Raw genomic sequence first — 17,959 nt, forward strand, 5'->3', positions numbered from 1 at the left:
CCACGTCAGGCTCCACACTGACAATGCAGAGCCTGCTCGGGATTCTCTCCCTCTCCTCTCTCTTCCCTCCCCATTGTGCTCTCTCTCTCAAAATAAATAAATAAACTTTAAAAAAGGGAGGCAGGGGACACTCACACTTGGACTCACCCCAGAGAAAAGCACAAGAGGCAGCCAGTTGAGAGGTGCCCAGACTTCATGTGAAAGAGTCGTATTTTCGGGGCACCTGGGTGGCTCAGTTCATTGTGCGTCCAACTCTTGATTTTGGCCCCAACGTTGTGGGAATCAAGCTCCGCATCAGGCTCTGTGCTGAGCTTGGAGACTTCTTAGGATTCTTTCTCTCTCTCCCCCTGCCCCTCTCCCCTGCTCATGCTCACTGGCACTCTCTCTCCCTCTCTCTCTCTCAAAAAAAATTAAAAAGGAGTATTCTCTTATCTTAAAGTGATGGCCTGAAGCACAAGCCTCTAATTGAACGCACACCCTAGGGGCCTTGCATCTCCAGAGGTGGAAGATGGCTGGCACCATCTTTGCACTGTCCCTCTGCCTCACTGTTCAGCTCACCCGTTATCTCCCAGGAGGGAGCTTATGCCCTCCTCTGGCACACGACTTCTTGCAGCTCTGGCCTAGGGGGACAACTCTAGGTCACCTGAACCTGGTGCCCAGTGGGGCTTATGCCCATGGGTCCACAGGACTGTAACCAATGTAGAAATAAGCTTTTGACTGGCTACCACCCTCAGGGCACAACAAGAGACAACAGACCAAGGCACTCAGTGTTTCAGTGTAAGAAGCCTATTAGCTTATCTTCATAGCTGGGGCGCAAAGGGCAGGATTGTAATTGAACACACAGGTAAGGGCACATGGTAATTCTCTCCAGAGACCTCGAGGACGTCATCTTCACGTTCTCCCTCTGCCGTGCTCCACAGCACCAGTATTTCCCAGAAAGGTGCTCATGCGTGTGTCTCATGTTGTCTCATGCTCATGCTGATTTTTATGGCTCAACATCCACAAATCTATCAAGGTGACACACATTAACCAAATGAAGGGTAAAAATCCTGTGATCATCCCCATACAGTAAAAGCGTATGACCAAATTCAACATCTGTTCCTGACAATAAAAACTCTCAATAAAGTTGGTAAGAGGAAACACCCCTCAGCAAAATAAAGACCATATAGGACAGCTAACATCATACGCAGAGTAAAAAGCTAAAAGCTTTTCCTCTAAGATCAGAAACAAGACAAGGATACCCATTATCCTCACTTTTATTCAACATAGTAATTAAAACCCTAGCCAGAGCAATTAGGCAAGAAAAAGAAATAAAAGGCATTTTATTTCGAATTAGAAAGAAGCAAAACTGTCACTATTTGCAGATAACATGATCTTATATATAGAAAACCCTAAAGACATCGCACACACACAAAAAAAGTTAAGACTAATAAATGAATTCAGTAAAGTTGTATAAATAAATACACAGGGGCACCTGGGTGACTTAGTTGGTTGAGCATCTGACTCTTGATTTCAGCTCAGGTCATGATCTCACAGTTTGCGGGTTCAAGCCCTGCATCTGTCTCTGTGCTGACAGTGTGGATCCTGCTTGGAATTCTCTCTCTGCCTCTCTCTCTGCCCCTCCCCCACTTCCCCTCTATTTCTCTCTCAAAATAAATAAAAATAAACTTTAAAAAAGAAATGAAATATACAAAATCTGTTGCTTTTCTGTACACTAATAACAAAATATCAGAAAGAGAAATTAAGAAAACAATCCCATTCACAATTGCATCAAAAAGAATTAAATATCTAGAAATAAATTTAACAAAGGATGTGGAAGACCCATACACTGAAAACTCTAAGACATTGATGAAAGAAATCAACGTTTATTTATTTTTGGGACAGAGACAGAGCATGAACGGGGGAGGGGCAGAGAGAGAGGGAGACACAGAATCGGAAACAGGCTCCAGGCTCTGAGCCATCAGCCCAGAGCCCGACGCGGGGCTTGAACTCCCGGACCGCGAGATCGTGACCTGGCTGAAGTCGGACGCTTAACCGACTGCGCCACCCAGGCGCCCCGAAAGAAATCAAATAAGACAAATAAATGGAAAGATATTTCATGCTCATGGATGGAAGAGTTATTATTGTTAAAATGTCCACACTACTCAAAGCAATCTACAGATTCAGTGAAATCCCTGTCAAAATTCCAATGGCATTTTTCACAGAAATAGAACAATCCCAAAATTTGTATAGAACCATAAAAGACCTGGAACAGCCAAGGCAATCTTGATAAGAACAAAGCTGGAGGCAACATGCTCCCTGATTTTAAACCATATTATAAAGCTATAGCAATCAAAACAGTATGGTACTGGCATTAAACAGACACACAGATCAATGGAATAGAGAAGAGAGCCCAGAAATAAATAAGCACATGGCAAATTAATCTATGATGATGAGGGGGGTTAGATGGGTGAAGGGAGTCAAAAGGTACAAACTTCCATTTATAAATAAGTCACCCTGCCAAGGCACTCCCTTCATGGAGTACCCTGGGAACCCCCAACCGATGGCCCACCTCAGCTCCAGCCACCCTGCCAGGGCACCCCCTGCAAGCAGCACCCCAGGAACCCTAGACCCACGCCCTGCCTCTGCTCCAGCCACCCCCCTCCCCAGGGTGCCTCCTGTGCTGAGCACCCCAGGACACCCTGGCTTGTACTCACTTCAGCTTCAGCTATCCTGCCAGGGCACCCTCTGCATGGAGAGCCCCAGGACTGCCCCAGGCTGTACCTACTTCAGCTTCAGCTGTCCTGCCAGGTGCCCTCTGTACAGAAAGCCCTACCTGAGGTTCTAGCCTATAGTGTCTACCACCAAATTTGTGAGAAGGCATTCAGATCAGTATTGACCAATGGAAATACGATGCAAACCCCAAATATGGGTTGCATATATAACTAAATTTTCTAGCAGACACATTAAAATCATTTTAAATAAATTTAATATTTAACCTATATATCCAAAATATCATTTTGATATATAACATAAAAATGACTGAGAGACTTTAGTTTCTGTTTGTCATGCTACATCTTCAAAACCCAATGTATGTGTTACACTTATAACACATCTCAACTCAGACTAACCTCTTTTTAACTGCTCAATAGCCACTTGTGGCTACTCTACTGTGTCGCCCTTAAATGATTCAACCAGGCAACTGTTAAGTCAATGCCAGTCTTGAGTTTTCCCAGCTGAGACCCAAACTTCACACTGTTAGAAAGTTGTCCCTGCCATGCTCTTTCTGAATTCTTGATACTCACAAAGTCTGTGAGTATAACAAAATGATAACTAAGTTTGGGTGGCTTGTTATGTGCCAGCAGTAACTGGGATGCCAGTCTGAAAGTCTATAATTTATTTAAACGTTTTCCTAATTTAGGTGTTTTTCCCACTTCTTTTCAGGATTTTATTATAAACAATGCTATGATGAGTAATATAAGCTTTCTAAGCTAATCAAATTATTTCCTTGAGAGTAGATTTTCTGGGTCAATGGGAGCATACATTTAGATTGACATTCATGTTGTCAAACTGCTATCCAAAGCTTAACCAGTTTTCACTAATAACACACATATGCCCAACGGTGCTACTAATTAATACTAACCATTTTTAGTTTCTTGAGTTGAATGTTTAGTTCCTTTCCTTTCTGTTCTATAAAATTCATAAATAATCTGGCTTTAGCTTATGTTTTAAACTACCACTGATATATTTGTATTATAAAAGATTGAAGTAATGCACAAACTATATAAAAGGGGCCCTACACCATTATATAATTTGGCTTTTTTCCCACTTAAAGTCTTGGTTATCTTTCCGTGTCAGTTAAAAAATTAACCCATTAAGTGCTTATTGATTGGATGGTTGCCTTATAATTGCTATGTATTAAATTACTGCATGGTAGTCCAAAGAATGCATGTATCTTAATTTAACCATTGCCCTAGTGATAGATATTATGGTGACTCAAATTGTGCATTACTATAGTGCTCTAAAGACTGCCTTTACTCTTTATTGGATTTTAAGAAGTAGAAATGTTAAGTCAAAGAGTAGAAGCTTTCTAAAAGTTGGCAGATACAGTCAAATTATGCTTCTCATCACCAAACACTTCATTAATTCACAATTCCTTCAACAATATGTAAGTGTGCCTATTTTCTTGCACCCTCAAAAGCACAAAATATTTTTATCTTATTAATTTTTTGTCAATAATGACAAAAAAATCTGATCATTTTAATTCACATTTCTCTAAAGCTGGTTATTTCTTTTGGACTATTTATATTTCCTTTTTCTGACAACTGTACATTCATATTCCAAGCCATTTCTCCACTGAGATTTTTATATTATTCTTATGTACCTTTATGAACCCTTTAGATATTCTAAGTATTGTTTGTTATTTATGATGGTGATAATATTCTCTCCAAGTCTGGCTCTTTGTATTTTAACACCATGAAGCCTATGGTCATACAAAAGCTTTTACTTTTTATGTGGTTATTTATTTTATTTTTATGGCTTCTGTATTTTCTTATTTAGAAAGACAACTAGGTTTAACTATATTAAATTATACATTAATGTATATGCGATTAAATATTTCAAAAGAAAAGTCAAAGTAAAAATTTCACTTCATCATACCAATAAAAACATTCTTCTCAAAGATAAAAAAACCTTTGGACTTTATTTTACTAGATCTTTTTGAATACATAGGATATATACATATAAACAAAATAGCTTCATTTCTTAAAATGTAAATTGGACCACAATATGTAGATTTTCTGCAACTTAACTTTTTTTTTAACTGGAACAAGGTATCATGGGATATTTCTATGGCTCTCTATAGAGCTCTACTTCATTCTTTTTACTTGCTACATAGTGTTCTATAGTAACTATTTCCATATTGATAAACATTTAGGTTCTTCAAATATTTCACTAATACAAACCATACTACAGTGAACATCCTCACAAGTGAGAAGTTCTCCAGGATAGAGGTACGCAGACTATTTTTGTTAAGTGTGTGATTTGTCGAATGTCTCCCCTTTGACAGTCAAAAAGAATAATTACTTTTGCCTGATTTACCACACTAATTACATTTGATGGCTCTTTCTTTGTTATGCATTTTCTTATGTTGTTTAAGGGCTGAACTCTGAGGAAAAGCCTTCCCACATGCATTACATTCATAAGGTTTTTCTCCGGTATGGATTCTCTGATGTTCCACAAGGCCAGAGCTATGTCTGAAGGATTTCCCACATTTCTTACAGTGATAGGGCTTTTCTCCAGTATGAATTCTCTGATGTCCAATAAGGGTTGAGCTCTTCGTAAAGACTTTCCCACAGTCATTACATTGATAGGGTTTATTTCCACTATGAGTTTTCTGATGTCCAGCAAAGGATGAGCTATACCTGAAAGATTTTCCACACTTACTACAGTGATAGGGTTTCTCTCCGGTATGCATTCTTTGATGACTAACAAGTGTTGAGCTCTTCCTAAAGGTTTTTCCACATTCATTACATTGATATGGTTTCTCACCAGTATGGATTTTCAGATGTTCCAACACAGTTGAGTTATCCCTAAAAGCTTTCCCACATTCCTTACATGTAAAAGGCTTCTCTCCACTATGTATTCTCTCATGACGAGTAAGGGCTACATTCTGAGCAAAGGCTTTCCCACAGTCATTACATCTGTAGGGCTTCTGACCGGTATGAATTCTCTGATGACGTAAAAGGATAGAGTTCTTTCCAAAAGCTTTTCCACATTCATTACATTTATGAGGTTTCTCTCTAGAATGAATTTTCTGATGATTAACAAATGTTGAGTGCTTCTTAAGGAATTTCCCACATTCAATACATCTATAGGGTTGCTTGCCTGTGTGGATTTTACGATGATTTAAAAGGGATGAGCTGCTCATAAAGGCTATCCCACATTCATTACATTTATGGGGTTTCTCACCAGTATGATTTCTCTGGTGGCTAATAAAGGAGGAATTATATTTGAAGACTTTCCCACATTCCTCACATTTATAATGTGTCTTCTCTGCGGAACTTCTGCCCTCCCAGTCCAGGCCTCTCTCCATCATGTCAATTTTTGTTTGTTCTCCCAGATCAGATCCTTCAGAGGTATTTTGCTTTAGGGTGGACACCTTTGTTTCAAACCAGTACTCCTGGACTGAAAAAAATTTTTTTAATTCAAACACTCTCTATGTTGAAATACTGAAAGTGTGAGCTGCACAGGATAAGAATAATGTTCTCTTCTACACAAGGAAGGGTTATGTAAAATTAATTCATCCCACTTGTGACTCTTGCTAAGAAAAGATGGCAAGACTAAAGATAAAAGTTAAGTAGGTGTCTAAAGAAATGGCAGGAAGTTATATTATAAACTTTGTATTTAAAGAACGCAAAGAGCATCTAAGAAGTTGGCAAGTTAGGAAGGTAACACAGAACCCGCCCCTCCAAAAATAGATGAGAATGTGAGAATACACACAAATTTGGAGAGAAAACCAAGTATTACAAAGCAAACCATGATTGCTAGCACAGAATCCTGTAGGGTAGTACATCTGAGAACATTTTAATGTCTCCAAGAACTTAAGGATAACATTTCATTGTGAGAATTTAACAGAGAACCAATATTTAATGTATCAGAGAAAAACCAGACAAAACATTTAAGGAACCAAAACAGTTCTCAGGCCTAAAAGATTCTAGACTTTAATCTAAGTTTTTAACATACCTAAAAAAGAACATACCAAATTGTCACTTTTTTGTTGTTGTTGTCACAAAGTACACACACAAGACCCAAGAGAAAATATGCAAGATGATTCTGACAAGTAGATGCCAGAAAACTAATGCAGCCATATTTGTGATAAATCAACAATCAATGATCAATTCTTTTACTGAATGAATTTTTCCTATATACAGATATAGATATATACACACATACACATATATTTATATTTTTATTATTTGTATTTATATTTATTATGATTCCATACATCAGATACTAGAGCTAAGATTTATTTTTTTAGGAAAATGCAAGAAATGAAGCCTGGTGAGTAACAGCCCAGATCCTTCAAATGGCCTTTAAAGGGATATACATTTAATGTATAATGGTTAAACTAGAGAAAATTTCAAGATACTGATTGTAAGGGTAGGTAGAGGCAAATTAGTCATATGAAGAGAAATGCAAGTATATGGACATCTGTTTTATGACAAAGGTAGCTTGCAGAGCAGTGAGGAACAATGGTACTTTTTTGGGAGAGTTAAACATGAACGCTACCTCTTACCATGCATAAAAAATCAGTTTCAAAAGTATGATAAATCTAAAAGGCAAACAATAAAGCTCCTAGAAGTTAACATAGAAGAATGTTTTCATGAACTTGGGGAAAGATTTATTAAAAAGGACACAAAAAGCACTGTCAAGAAAGGGAAAGATTGATAAACTAGAGATCATTAAAATTAAAACTTCTATTCATCAAAAGACCATTAACAATGAAAAGCAGAGAGAAGGGTGATACTGCATATGTAATCAACAAAGGGCTCTCTGAATAGATATTTCGTGAAAGATGATATATAATGGCCAATAAACATTTGCAAATGCCCTCAACCTCATTAGATATCAGGGATAAGGATATTGAAACCACATGAGATACACAACACACCCAAAGAATGCCTAACTTCAAAAGACTGACAATATCAAGCACTGGTAAGGATACGGAAAAATGAGTACTCTCACACACTGATGGTAGAAATATAAATGGTACAAACCTTTAAAAAACTATTTGGCATTATGTAGTAAAGTTGAATATATGCATATCCTATAAAATAGAAAATCCACTCCTAAGTATGTGCCCAGAAGAAATGTATCTACATGTGAACCAAAAGATAACCCATAAAATTGTTCACAGCATCTCTAATATTAGTCAAAACCTGGAAATATCCCAAATATCCATCCAAATATATGCAATAAGCTATGGTATAGCAATACAATGAATGAAATACTCCATTTCATTTCATGTTTTCAAAGCATGGTCCCCAGTCCAGTAGCATTAGCATCAGCATCACCTGGGAACTTGGTAAAAATTTTCAGTTCACTCTAAACCAAATAAATAAAAAACTCTGAGGGCTGGGCCTAGTAATTGTACTTAAGCATGCATTCTGATGAATGCTAAATTTTTAAGAATCCTTGGTCTACACAAAGGACAATGAATGAAAATGGCCAAATAAACTTCAGTGTTAGTCTGGGTGGGGAGGGGTTAGGGCAGGGGAACATGGCTAATGATTGGGAGGGATCAGCATGTTATTTAGTAGTATTCCCAGGGTTCTTTTCCTTGACCTGAGTGTTGGGTACATAGTATTCGATTTAAAAATACTATACTAATTTAGAGGTGCTTAGGTGGCTCAGTCAGTTAAGCGTCCAACTCTAGATTTCAGCTCAGGTCATGATCTCATGGTCATGAGGTCGAGCTCTGCATCATAACCAAGAGGCATTTGATAAAATTCAACATCGTACTTATTTTAAAATAAATAATTTCTTAATGAAAGAGGTGAATTAAATTTTTTTAATGTTTATTTTTTTATTTTTTGAGAGAAAGAGAGACAGAGACAGAGCACAAGTGGGGGAGGGGCGGAGAGAGAGGGAGACACAGAATCTAAAGTGAGATCCAGGTTCTGAGCCGTCAGCACAAAGGGCTCGAACCCACGAACTGTGAGATCGTGACCTGAGCTGAAGTCACACACTTAACTGAGCCACCCAGGTACCCCGAAAGAGGTGAATTAAATACTTACTACATATAACATTCAGGTTTCCCAAACCAATAACCAGCTAAATGGGAGAATCCTAGACACAATCTTATTAGAGACACAAAAAGACTATCCTATCCATCATTACCATTATTGTTGACAATACAAAAACAAGTCGATATAAAACAAACTTTAAAAAAAAACACATGCTCGACTACACTCCTGATAAGAGAAATGCAAACTAAAATTACAATAAAATTAAAGTTTTTAACTATCAGTTTGGCAATGATCAAAAAGTATAAGACACTGTTGGCAAGGTATGATCAGATTGGCATCCATACATTGTCATTAGGAGTATAAATGTATATAATCTCTATGGATACTGGTAATATTCACTGAATTTAAAAATATACTTACCCTTTCACCTACAAATTCTTCTAGAATTTATCCTATAGATTTACTTGTACTTGAGAGAACTGATGTGTATAAAGATAATCACTGCATCATTCATAGTTATTATGTCCATCAACAGGGAACTGATAACATAAGTTACAGTACATCCATAAAATGAAACACTGTATACCCATTAAGAATAAAACAGCACTCTAAATGATGTAGCTATTTGAAATGATTTCCAAGATATTACAAAAGATACACAATACTGTACTACCATGTGCTTTAAAAAAAAAAAAAAAGGAATACATGTATATTCTTGCAAAGCACACATTATATCCAGAAATTTCCACAAGAAATTTATATGAGAATGCCTCCAGAGAGAGGAACTGGATGATTAAGAAAGGTATGTGAAGGGAATGCGTGGGTGGCTCAGTCGGTTAAGCATCTGACTCTTGATTTCGGCTCAGGTCATGATCCCAGGATCAATAGGAATGAGCCTCACATTAGGCTCTGTGCTGACAGTGTGGAGCCTGCTTGGGATTCATTCTCTCTCTCTCTCTCTCTCTCTCTCTCTCTCTCTCAAAAATAAATAAACTTAAAAAAATACATAAATAAAGGTATGTGAAGAAGACTGCATACAATTTGAACCATCTGAATTTTGTACCATATGTATTTCTAAAAACTAAAAGAGTAGAATATGCAGAAAAGGAGGATGAACTGTGAAACATGGAATGGTTGTGAAATCTTTGTCTAAAGATTTATTAGTCTTCTAAATGGATGGAATAAATATCAAAGGAAACGTTGCTAGTTTTTACTACATCTAAATTCTAAACATCTTATTTCAAAAAATACCAAAATTAAAACAGAAAGAACAAAGAATAAGGAAGACTGAGTTACTACTACTACTGAATTACTCAATAAGGAATCTACACAAAAATTTAGAGGGAAAGGGGGCGCCTGGGTGGCTCAGTCGGTTAAGCGACTAACTTCAGCTCAGGTCATGATCTCCTGGTTTGTGAATTTGAGCCCCACATCAGGCTCCTCAATGATGGTGCAGAGCCTGCTTGGGATTCTCTCTCTCTCCCTCTCTCTCTGCCTTTCCCCCATTTGTGCTTTCTCTCTCTTTCAAAATAAATAAATAAAACTTTTACAATTTTAGGAGAAAAAAAGTTAAACATAGTAAGAACAAAAGAATTACTGAAAAGCGTTAAAAAAAAACAAAACAAAACAGGGGCACCTGGGTAGCTCAGTCATCTAAGCACTCAACTCTTGATTTCGGCTCAGGTCATAATTTCACAGTTCATGAGATCAAGCCCTGAGTTGGGCTCTGCTCTGGCAGCATGGAGCATGCTTGGGATTCTCTCTCTCCTTCTCTCTCTGCCCTTCTCCTGCTCACACACACGTTCCCTCTTCCTCTCTCTCTCTCTCTCTCAAAATAAATTTAAAAAAACATTTAAAAAAAAACCCAGGTTAAACAAATATATCACTGGTATTTTCCACGAAATATAATTATAAAAGTTTCTCTGAAGATGATATAGGCAAAATGACAATTACGAGTTTTTAAAAAAGGAATACTAGCAAGATAAATGTTGTAGGTGAGAGAAACATCATGTTTAAAGACTTTGAAATGAATTATGATGCAAAGAAAGCGATTTACAGAAATTTATGCAAAGTATACACAGAAAAAAGATGAGAGCCAAGAGCAAAGGATAACAGAGACATTTTAAAAGGGGAGAAAATGCTTCCCCATCAACTTGTTTGCTAAAAATAGTAATTATCTGATAGTTAGGAAACTATGCTTATAACTTGGAATCTGCCACTGCCACTATATGATTAAAGATGATGGATATTAAAACCAGAAAAGGATATATACAGTCATTTATTAAGCTAACCATGAGAGAATTTGAAAGGAATTGAAAATGGACAGAAGATAGAAACAAAGTACAGCCCGACAAGTGCCTGAAAACAGGGAGGGAGAAAAAAAAAACACATGAAGAGACTGAGGACTTCAGGCGAGAAGTCATGGGCCTGAGGCCCTCGAGAAGGGAGCAGCTCTCCACGGGCACGGATAGAATGAGGAGAAAAACGGCAAGTCATTTGACGCAGCGATGACATTAAGAGGAGGAAAGCGGCGTCAAGTTCCCCCACGCGGCTGCACAGACACGCGCCCTCTGAGGTGAGCCTTGTGACCAACAAGTCCTCCTCACCACTCTGTGCTGAGCTGCTGCTTGAAATGGCCCCGCCTCACTCACCTGAACAAGGACCTGATGGAACTTGCTGTACTTCCATCCATGGCTCTGACCCTTGCTCCAACTGGGTGATTAGTTTGGGTTTGGAAGAGAGAAGCCCTGTTCACAGAAAAACACAAAAGGAATGTGACTATGGTCATGAGCACAAGCGGTCATCCCAGACCTCAGTCTCAGGAAGGTTTCCACATCAGAGAGGCCTAGAGGGTGGTATGAGGATGTCCAAATCATGTCCAAATCATGCTAGTTATAGAAAGGTAGGAGGGAAGGTCAGTTAGAAAACCAGGCCTCCTTGCGGATGAGAATTCCTATTGTTGGTGGCAGACAAATCCTGAGATGGAAAATTTAGAAAACTGGGCTAGACAACACACATAGCTGCCATCTTAAACTCTGTATGGCTCTGACTTTCTGAGAGATGGGACTGTGCATAAACTCCAGCCTCTAAGTCCATGCTAAAAACAAACAAAACTTCCTATTTACGATTTAAATACCCCAAATCATTTACCCTGTGAAAACACACAGTTGCCCAGGAAATCAATTTTGAATTAAAAAGACATCCTTACCCACTGACACCAGATTCCCATAGTTTTCCAGCATCACATCCTTGTACAGGGCCCGCTGAGCAGCATCCAGGTGTTTCCATTCAATCTGGGTAAAGGCCACAGCCACATCCCCAAATGTCAGTGATCCCTGCAAAGTCAAACCCAATTCTTCTCACCAAGGAATGTTTATACCCTGAAGTAGGGAACCAGGAAGTCCTCATCAGAAAAGGAGAGCAACACCTTCAAGGCCAGCTTCTGATACTTCAGCTTGTTTATGCAGAGGGAAGTGGAACACAGTTAACAAAAGGACCAAGGGGGAAAGTAAATGACAAGCTCAGGAAGCAGACTTGCTACCCAGGAACAAAAAATCAAAAGAAGCTGGAAAATCCAGCCAGGAATAAGAGGAGGTCATGGCCCCTCATTTCAACCACACTCCTCACGTTCTTCCAACACGCCTATCATGCTCCCTCCTCTGGGCCTGGCATTTGCTCATTCCTCACTTCACAGGTCTTTGCTTAAATGTCACCTCCTCAGAATGTTCTTCGCTTTTCTCCCATCCTCTACCACTCTCCATCCCATGTCCCACTTCACTCTCTTCACAGGATTTCTCACTACTTGGCAGGACTAGATTTATCATCTATAATGTGAGCTCCAGGAGCTTAGGGACCACTTGGGTCACTGTTGTCCCCCTCGCCTTAAATACTGCCTGGAACATAGAAGTGTTCAAGGATTTGTCAGTCAACAAATAAATAGAAACTCCAAAAGGCATGCAAAATGATAGTGGATTTGTCCTAGAATTTACTAGGAAATAATATATATTTGTCAATTGCCTTTCACAGCAATAGCAACTTAGTATGTACCATGCACAGTGCTAAGCCCCAAGATAAACACCATCTCTCTGCGTTTCTGCCATGATGGTCTATAAAGTAAATCTATTTTATAGCTAAAGATACTAAGGCTCAGAGAGTTGAAAGAACTTGTTCAAAGTCACAGGGCTGGTTGACTACAGAATAAAAAGGGGCTTTAAAAAGTGATAGTGAGACAATGGAGCAAATAGGAAGATATTTCATAACATATTAATATGTCATAACATATTAAAACATATTAAAAGGAAAAAATGGATAAGCCTAAAAAATACTTATACAAAAGTGTTTCAAATGAAATAATTTGATTTGTTAGTGCAATAGGAATATGGATCATCTTTAATTTTTAAAATTTTCCTTTACTCTTAATTTGTATAATAGTCAAGTAGGCCTTACTTCCTTTCAAAATGCTAATTTACTTCCTGTCAACTTCTCAAAATTCTTCAAAACCCAGTTTTCTCCAGCATACAGGCAAACTCCAGCCTGGCATTCTAGATCCCAAATGTTTCCAAATTTCTCTGGAACCCGTGTTCATGGTTCAAATATAATGGCTTCACTCATGTTATAGCCTTCCCCTAGTCACCCCACCTTCTGCAATTACGCAAACTTAATTTAATCTTCAGGAAGAACTAAACACACCCTGAAGACTCCTCTGACCCCTGAACATCAAGAGGGCATTACCATCATTGTGTCATATCTATCAGCCTCTGTCCTTGTATGATGTGTCTGTCCTTCATCTTCTGCGAGGTGGCAAACTCACTTTGAGACAATGGCTATTCCTTACCTACAAAGTACTCTTCAGTTTCTAGCACTCTAGAAAGCATGGGTAGCAACCATCTATTTAGTGAATGACTCTGTAATGTGTAGAGAGGACATGAAGGGAAAACAGTGGGGAGAGGGGTCCTTTCTCCGCAGCGCTGCACCTATCCAGGATTGGCTCAGGGAACCTAATTTGGTCCATACACAGGGCAGAGCACCTTCCAGACAAGCATAAACCCAGCTTCATTTTGAAAGGGTGGCAATTCCTCAGGAAAAGTTAAAACCAAACTTGCCTGGATCTGGGCTCTTGGTAGCCTTGGGGCCATCTGTCTCCTGAACTGTTCTCCCAGGCAAGGGCAAAGAATCCTGAATAAGCCAATCTGGGAAAGAAGAAAGGAAATATGAGGAAGTCCCTCCATGTCCTAAACTAGCTAGAACTTGCTCTCTGCAAGCTGAACCGACCAGTCCTCCACCCTCCCTACTCCGCACAAAGGTGGGTAGACAGGTGAAGGTGGTTAAGATCAGGACTGGCTGCCTGGAGTCCGGCCTGGCAGCAAGCTCCAAGCCAAGCTCTGGCTGTCAGGCACCTTCGCCAAAACGGTGGAAAGTCTCGTCGGTGACTCGATCTCTGGGCCTCAAGGCAAGCCTTTAAACTCTCAGGCGCCGGATAGGGGCGGCCATTCAACACAGTACGGCTCATCTGGGTGGGGCCCCGGCCACATCTGCCTGTCCCCTCGTAAACCGGCTCCTTTCTCGGCCCGCCCTGGGGAAAAGAGGGGCGCACCAGGTCTCAGTGCCTGCCTGACGGCCGCCGTTCCAGAACGGCGCTGGGCGTGCTGGCCTACGAGGCTGCGCGCGCCGAAGAACTGCGACCACCCAAAGCGGTACTGGTCTCCGAGACCGCGAGCAGGCAGAAACCTCGCTCTACTCACACGGAGGCCGGCAGGGCCGGAAACGGAAGCGGCCGCGGAGCCCCTGGGAAATGTAGTCTCGGATGCAGTCAGATCTCAGGGTCTCCATCGTATGCCTATGTTGGCATCTTTGGAGAGCTTTGAAAAGTAATGGGGCCTTGGTCCCAGCTCCAGAGATTCCGGATTTATGCTCTAGGTATAGTCCTGGCATTGGGATTTTTAAAGTTTCCAAGTGATTCTGATGTGCAGCCAAGATTGGTACCCAATGCTAGAAACTAATGCAAATCTGTAAGGCATATTTTATGTTACTTTGGGGCAGCTATTTATGATTGATTTGTTCACCTATTGGTTTCAGAGTAATGCTGTTTTGATTTCAAGTTAAAAAAAAAAAAAAAAAAAAAAGCATGTTAGAAAAGCAGAGCACCCAAAACACTAAGATTTTTCTATTTGCTAGCATAGAAGATGGAACAAGATTGGATCCGTTTTTTAAAAATGTGGTTTTTTGGGGGTGCCTGGGTGGCTCAGTCAGTTGAGCATCTGACTTCGGCTCAGGTCATGATCTCACCGCTGGAGAGTTCAAGCCCCGTGCCAGGCTCTGTGCTGACAGCTTAGAGCCTGGAGCCTGCTTCAGACTCTGTGTCTCCCTCTCTCTGCCCCTAACCCACTCACATTCTGTCTCTGTCTCTCTCAAAAATAAATAAACATTAAAAAAATTTTTTTAATTTAAAAAATAATAATAAATAAAAAATAAAACTTTTTTTCAGGGCACCTGGGTGGCTCAGCTAGTTGAGCATGTGACTTTGGCTCAGGTCATGATCTCATGGTTCATGAGTTCAAACCCCACAATGATTTGCTACTGTCAGCACAGAGCCTGCTTCCCATCCTCTGTCCCCTCTCTCTCTGCCTCTCCCCTGCTTGTGTGCTTTCTCTCAAAAATAAATAAAACACTAAAAAAATAAATGGATACAAATGTGTTATTTTCTAGAAAAAAAATCCTCCTTATACACTCCAGGTATTGGACAGATTAGGAAGGAAAAATGTATCTCTTTTGTTCAGTTAGGACTTCTTATTTGAAAGACTATTTCTCAGAATGGGGCAGTTATTCACTGAATTAATAGTGATTAACCAATGCCCTGCTAAGTGCCACTCACTAGTCTAGATGCTAAGGACAGAGCACTTGACAAGGCCTCCCTCCTTAACCAAACTTTGTTCAGGGTCTTCTCAATCCTCTTCTCAATAAGGCCTTGTCTTTGGCCTAATGAGCCCAATTTTAGCAAAGGATCCCACTAAACCAGTTCATCAAGAATTCCCCCACCCTTGGATCCAATCAAGCTTCTTTTCCCCCATCCTTGATACCTAACCCAATTCTGCTCTGCCCTCCCCCCACCTTGATACCTAACTAATTTCTTCCTAGAAATTTTCCATTTACTCCCTCACCCTATCAGTTGGCTACAAAACCCCATTTGACCCTGTTGTGTTGGGAGTTAAGCTCAAGCTCTCTCCCATATTGCAATGCAATGAAATCTTAAATAAACCCTTCTTTTCAATTCAATAAGTGTCAGTATAATTTCTCTTTGATGCAGTAAACAAAATAAACAATGTCTCTCCCCTCAAAGATCTTACATTCAGATGGGCATCAGGAAGAGAGAGATTCAACAAAATCAGGGTAAAGAGGTAGGAAGAGGATTCTTATTTAAAATAGAGCTGTAAGGATTGGCACCTTTGATAAGAGATCATATGTTCAGAAGTCTGAAGGAAATGAGGTAACAAGAAGGAGTATACCTGTGGGAAGTCAGATAAAACAGCAGATGCAAAACCCCTACAGAATATGCTTCATTTATTTGAGGAACAGCAAAAGGCCAATGTGCTTACAACACTAAAAACATAGGGAAAAGCTAGAACACGGGTGTGATGATTAATTATATGTGTCAACTTGGTTGGGCTAAAGGGCACACAGACAGCCGGTAAGACATTAATTCTTGGTGTGTCTGTGATAGCGTTTCCAGAAAAGAGTAGCATTTGAATCAGCAGACTGAGTAAAGAAGATCCACCTTTACTAATATGGGCAGGCATCATCCCATCCTTTGAGAGCCCAGGTGAACAAAAAGGGGAAGGATGAATTCTCTCTTTCTTCTTGAGCTGAGGCGTTCATCTTCTCTTGTCCTCAGACGTCAGAGCTTCTGGTTCTTAGACCTTCAGACTCTGGGACTTCCCCCAGCACACCACCCCCTCCCTTCTCAAGCCTTCAGCCATTGGTCCCACTGGTTCTTGGGCCTTCAGACATAGACTGAATTACAACGCCAGCTTTCCCAGTGCTCCAGCTTGCAAGTGGCAGATCATGGGACTTCTCAGCCTCTATAACCACATAAGCCAACTAATTAATTAAATACACATACTATCATTCTATTTCTCTGGAACACCCTGACTAATACAATGTTGGTCCATTTAGTCCACTGCAAGGATATTGGCTCTAATTTTGAATGATATAAGCCATCAGAATGTGGGGAAATGGGAAGCCTCATTGTTGGTAGGATCATAAAATGGTGTGGCCACTTTGGAAAATAGTTTGGCAGTTCCTCAAAACCTTAAATATGGAGTTACCATATCATTCAGTGATGCCATTCCTAGACACCTACCAAAGAGAAATGAAAATATACATCCACACAAAAACTTGTACACACGTGTTCACAGCAGTGTTATTTATAAGAGCCAAAAGTGGAAACAGCACAAATGTCCACCAACTGGCAAATGGATAAAAAGTGTGGTATATCCAAACGATGGAATGATACGTGGCAACAAAAAGGAATGAAGTAGTGATATATGCTACATAATTGATGAACTTTGAAAATAATACTAAGTTAAAAAAAAAAAAAAAAAGATAGTCACAAAATACAATGTGATTCCATTTATACAAAATGTCCAAAAAAAAGGCAACTTCATAGAGACAGAAAATATATTAATAGTTGCCAGTGGATGGAGGGAAGGAGGTATGGGGAATGACTGTTAATGGGTATGAAGTGATGAGGGGTGATGTTTAAAATTAAGGGGCGCCTGGGTGGCTCAGTCGGTTGAGCGTCCGACTTCAGCTCAGGTCACGATCTCCCGGTCCATGAGTTCGAGCCCCGCGTCGGGCTCTGAGCTGACAGCTCAGAGCCTGGAGCCTGCTTCCGATTCTGTGTCTCCCTCTCTCTCTGCCCCTCCCCCGTTCATGCTCTGTCTCTCTCTGTCTCAAAAATAAATAAATGTTATAAAAAAAATTTTTTTAATAAAATTAAATAGTAATTATATTAGTTTCCTAGGACTATCATAACAAAGTACCACAAACTTAAGCAGTAGAAGTTCATTTTCTCAGTCTGAAGGCTAGAAGTTCATTATCAAGCGAGGCTGGTTCCTTCTGAGACTTTGGGTAAAATCCTTCCTTGACTCTCCCTACCTTCCTGTGGTTGCTGTCAATCCTTGGCATTTCGTGGCTTGAATACTCCTGTGTGTCTCTGTCTTCATATGGTATTT

At 39.8% G+C, this 17,959-nt stretch overlaps 1 protein-coding gene across 1 annotated transcript; it reads right to left on the reverse strand.

The window, feature by feature from the left end:
* Positions 1-4,664: 4,664 nt before the first annotated feature.
* On the reverse strand, positions 4,665-14,490 carry ZNF485 (zinc finger protein 485). Its single transcript, XM_045438097.1, has 5 exons — positions 14,323-14,490; positions 13,832-13,918; positions 11,938-12,064; positions 11,381-11,476; positions 4,665-6,165 (listed from the first exon to the last, which is right to left on the reverse strand). The coding sequence occupies exons 2-5, from the start codon at positions 13,862-13,864 to the stop codon at positions 5,084-5,086; spliced, it is 1,338 nt and encodes a 445-aa protein (XP_045294053.1). The 5' UTR covers positions 13,865-13,918; positions 14,323-14,490; the 3' UTR covers positions 4,665-5,083.
* Positions 14,491-17,959: the final 3,469 nt, after the last annotated feature.

This window comes from Leopardus geoffroyi, chromosome D2, assembly GCF_018350155.1.
Source record: "Leopardus geoffroyi isolate Oge1 chromosome D2, O.geoffroyi_Oge1_pat1.0, whole genome shotgun sequence".
Classification (NCBI taxonomy): Eukaryota; Metazoa; Chordata; class Mammalia; order Carnivora; family Felidae; genus Leopardus; species Leopardus geoffroyi.

Coding starts and splice junctions, on each gene's coding strand:
- ZNF485 (XM_045438097.1), bottom strand. CDS start 13,864: ATGGCCCCAAGGCTACCAAGAGCCCAGATCCAG. Junction 12,065..13,831: donor TACCAAGAGCCCAGATCCAG/GCAAGTTTGGTT, acceptor TTGACTTTGCAG/GGATCACTGACATTTGGGGA. Junction 11,477..11,937: donor TGGGAATCTGGTGTCAGTGG/GTAAGGATGTCT, acceptor TTCTGTGAACAG/GGCTTCTCTCTTCCAAACCC.